General features: G+C 40.0%; 1 protein-coding gene across 1 annotated transcript; it reads left to right on the top strand.

Annotated features, from left to right (window-relative positions):
- The first annotated feature begins 253 nt into the window (after positions 1–253).
- Positions 254–2,332, top strand: LOC129107442 (meprin A subunit alpha-like). Its single transcript, XM_054618930.1, has 4 exons — positions 254–705; positions 1,657–1,830; positions 1,911–1,995; positions 2,072–2,332. Exons 1-3 carry the CDS (start codon positions 279–281, stop codon positions 1,958–1,960), a joined length of 651 nt encoding a protein of 216 aa, XP_054474905.1. The 5' UTR covers positions 254–278; the 3' UTR covers positions 1,961–1,995; positions 2,072–2,332.
- Positions 2,333–2,639: the final 307 nt, after the last annotated feature.

Below are 2,639 nucleotides of genomic sequence, written 5' to 3' on the forward strand. Positions count from 1 at the left end.
TGTTCTCTAGATTAATAGACTGATATGAGAGTGGGATGAAATATTCCATCCAACTCTTGGCAAGAAAATGTATAGAATATTTCCCACTCAGACTTAACAGTAAACACTTGTAAGGTGAAGGCTAACAGCTAGTTTATATTTGGCAAAACCAAACTAGTTCACTTTCACACTACTTAACATACAAACAATGTTCCCACTCATAGTAATATTTTACATCTTGTTTCTTTCCCTGTGACCCAGCGGATTCCGACCACACATGGAAAATCGCCCACGTCCCAATGGAGGTAGGGGTGAAATTCCGCTATTCTTTCCAAGCGGTGCGCGGCGACCCCTCGGCATCCGCCGGTGGCATCTACATCGACGACATCAGCCTGACAGAGACACGCTGCCCCAACGCCGTGTGGACGATCAAGAACTTCTCCAAGATCATGGAAACGGCCGACATCAACACAGTTATGGACAGCCCTCGTTTCTACAGCCCCGAAGGCTACGGCTATGGTGTCCGTGTCATGCCATTGTCGAGTTACGCTGACTACACCGGGAACTACATGGGGCTTTACTTCCACCTGGTCAGCGGGGAGACCGACGCAGTGATGCAGTGGCCGGCGGTAAACAGACAAGCCACCTTGGTAGTGATGGACCAAGACCCAGACATTAAGCTGAGGATGTCAACGGCTCGCAGCCTTACCACTGATATGAGGAAGAGTAAGTGTTCCTTTATCCTCAGAGTTGCAAGAATGTTCAATTGGACTGTAGAACATTATTCATATATCCCTTTAAGCACCCAATTGTTATTTAAAAAAAAATAGTGCTTTCCAATGCATGAGCAAACAACAAAAAGGTGAACCTAAAATTGTGGAGCTAACAACTTCTGTAGACAACATCTAGAAATCTTTTAGTCCAGATCTTATATTACATGTTAGTGCAGTGTACTTGGTGTGTTCAGACAGAAAGCGAATAAAATGCTTGTCTCAATGCAAATTTGGCCATTGGAGGGTTTTAAAGACTGTTCATTCATTGTGACTGTAGAGATGTTAGAGTGTGCCTGTATGTGGCTGTATGCGGCTCAGCCTCCAACCAATCACAACACTCCCCGGGAACTCTGGATCCTCCCATTATTTTCCTCCAGTCTCAATCATTTTATATTTTTCTAGCAGACTCATGAAACCACAGCAACAAGCGCAAATTGTCACCCAAGTTAAAAAAATGTAATAATTACGCACCTGCACGTCTTCGCCTCAAATCATGAATTGTGTCTAGTGGCACAACATACATCTGTGTCTTTCCATTGGGTTTCTATACATTCTCTCTCTAAAATTCACTTTGTGTTTGCTCTTAATTCAAATTAAAGGTCTAGAGCCATGCTAGCAGCTCTGTCAGGCTGTGAATGCTAAGGTTAGCATGCTGGCATGGTCCCTGTGGCAATGCTGACATAATGACGTTTTGCAGATCATTTGCATTTACTACTGCTAAGACAAAGTAAAGCTGAGGCTGATGGTTAAGTCATTTTTCAGGTGTTTGGTCATGAGTAAAGCATTGGACAAAATTTCATTTAGACTTTGACTGGGATATGACCGACTGACAATATGAAGTCACAGGTATTTCTTCGATGGGATCCCTCCTCACATGGCAGCTCTGTCTCTTTGTGTCCACTAGCACCAGACGGACAGCTGTTTTGGGACAATCCCTCCAAGGTGGGGACGTACGATTCTTCCTGCAGTTGCTACAGAAGCGGATCATGGGGCTGGAGAAACTTTGTAAAGCACTTTGACCTCATGCGGCGCAATTACCTCAAGAACGACGACCTCATCATCTTTGTCAACTTTGAGGGTAAGTGATCCCCTTGTTCAGTATTGTTTTGTCAGTATTGATGCAGGCATGGCGTGATTTCTTTTTTTCTTCTTCCATAGACATAACATCACTGATCAATACAGAAGTTCCCATTAAACCGTCCGTGTAAGGTCACACAGGAGTTTACATCATGATTAACTGGAGGTAAGGCTTCAGACGTTTGTCTATTTCAAATACTACATCGCAATTGTATGTTGACTTTTTTCAATTTTATTTCAAGTTATCAGATGCAACATATGCAGCCGGGATGAGAAGAACGACCTGTAATGATGAAGAAAGAATGGAAGATTACTGCTATGACACAACATAAGAGTTATACACATAATAAAAAAAAGTTATATTTGGTGAATAATCAATAAATAAGAGTTGCAACAGAGTTTATGCTTTATAAGCTTTTAAAGAGCATCGTCATTTTGAACAACAAAGTTATTTTGCATTGAACTGTCTTAATGAAAACTATTAAATTAAGCTGTTAAAGAACAAGACTGGGGTATGTTTGTTTTGTTTTTAGATAAATGTATCTTTGAAGTTTCAAATTGATAATCTAGTATTCATAATTGTTTTGTTATGTACACTAAAAAGGATGAAATTGCAAGTTAATAATATAAGGTGTCATTAAAAAGTCATAGTAAAGATAAGGTAAATAATGTCATAAAGAGTCAAAGTATAGTATGGCAAAAAAGTATTATCAGAGAATGTCTTCAAAAGGAATAAAGAAGTCAGTATTTTGTGTCAAATAATTCATAGAAAAGGATGTCATTAAAACTCATAAAGTCACAGTATAATAT

The sequence above is a fragment of the Anoplopoma fimbria genome, chromosome 18 (assembly GCF_027596085.1).
Source record: "Anoplopoma fimbria isolate UVic2021 breed Golden Eagle Sablefish chromosome 18, Afim_UVic_2022, whole genome shotgun sequence".
Lineage (NCBI taxonomy): Eukaryota > Metazoa > Chordata > Actinopteri > Perciformes > Anoplopomatidae > Anoplopoma > Anoplopoma fimbria.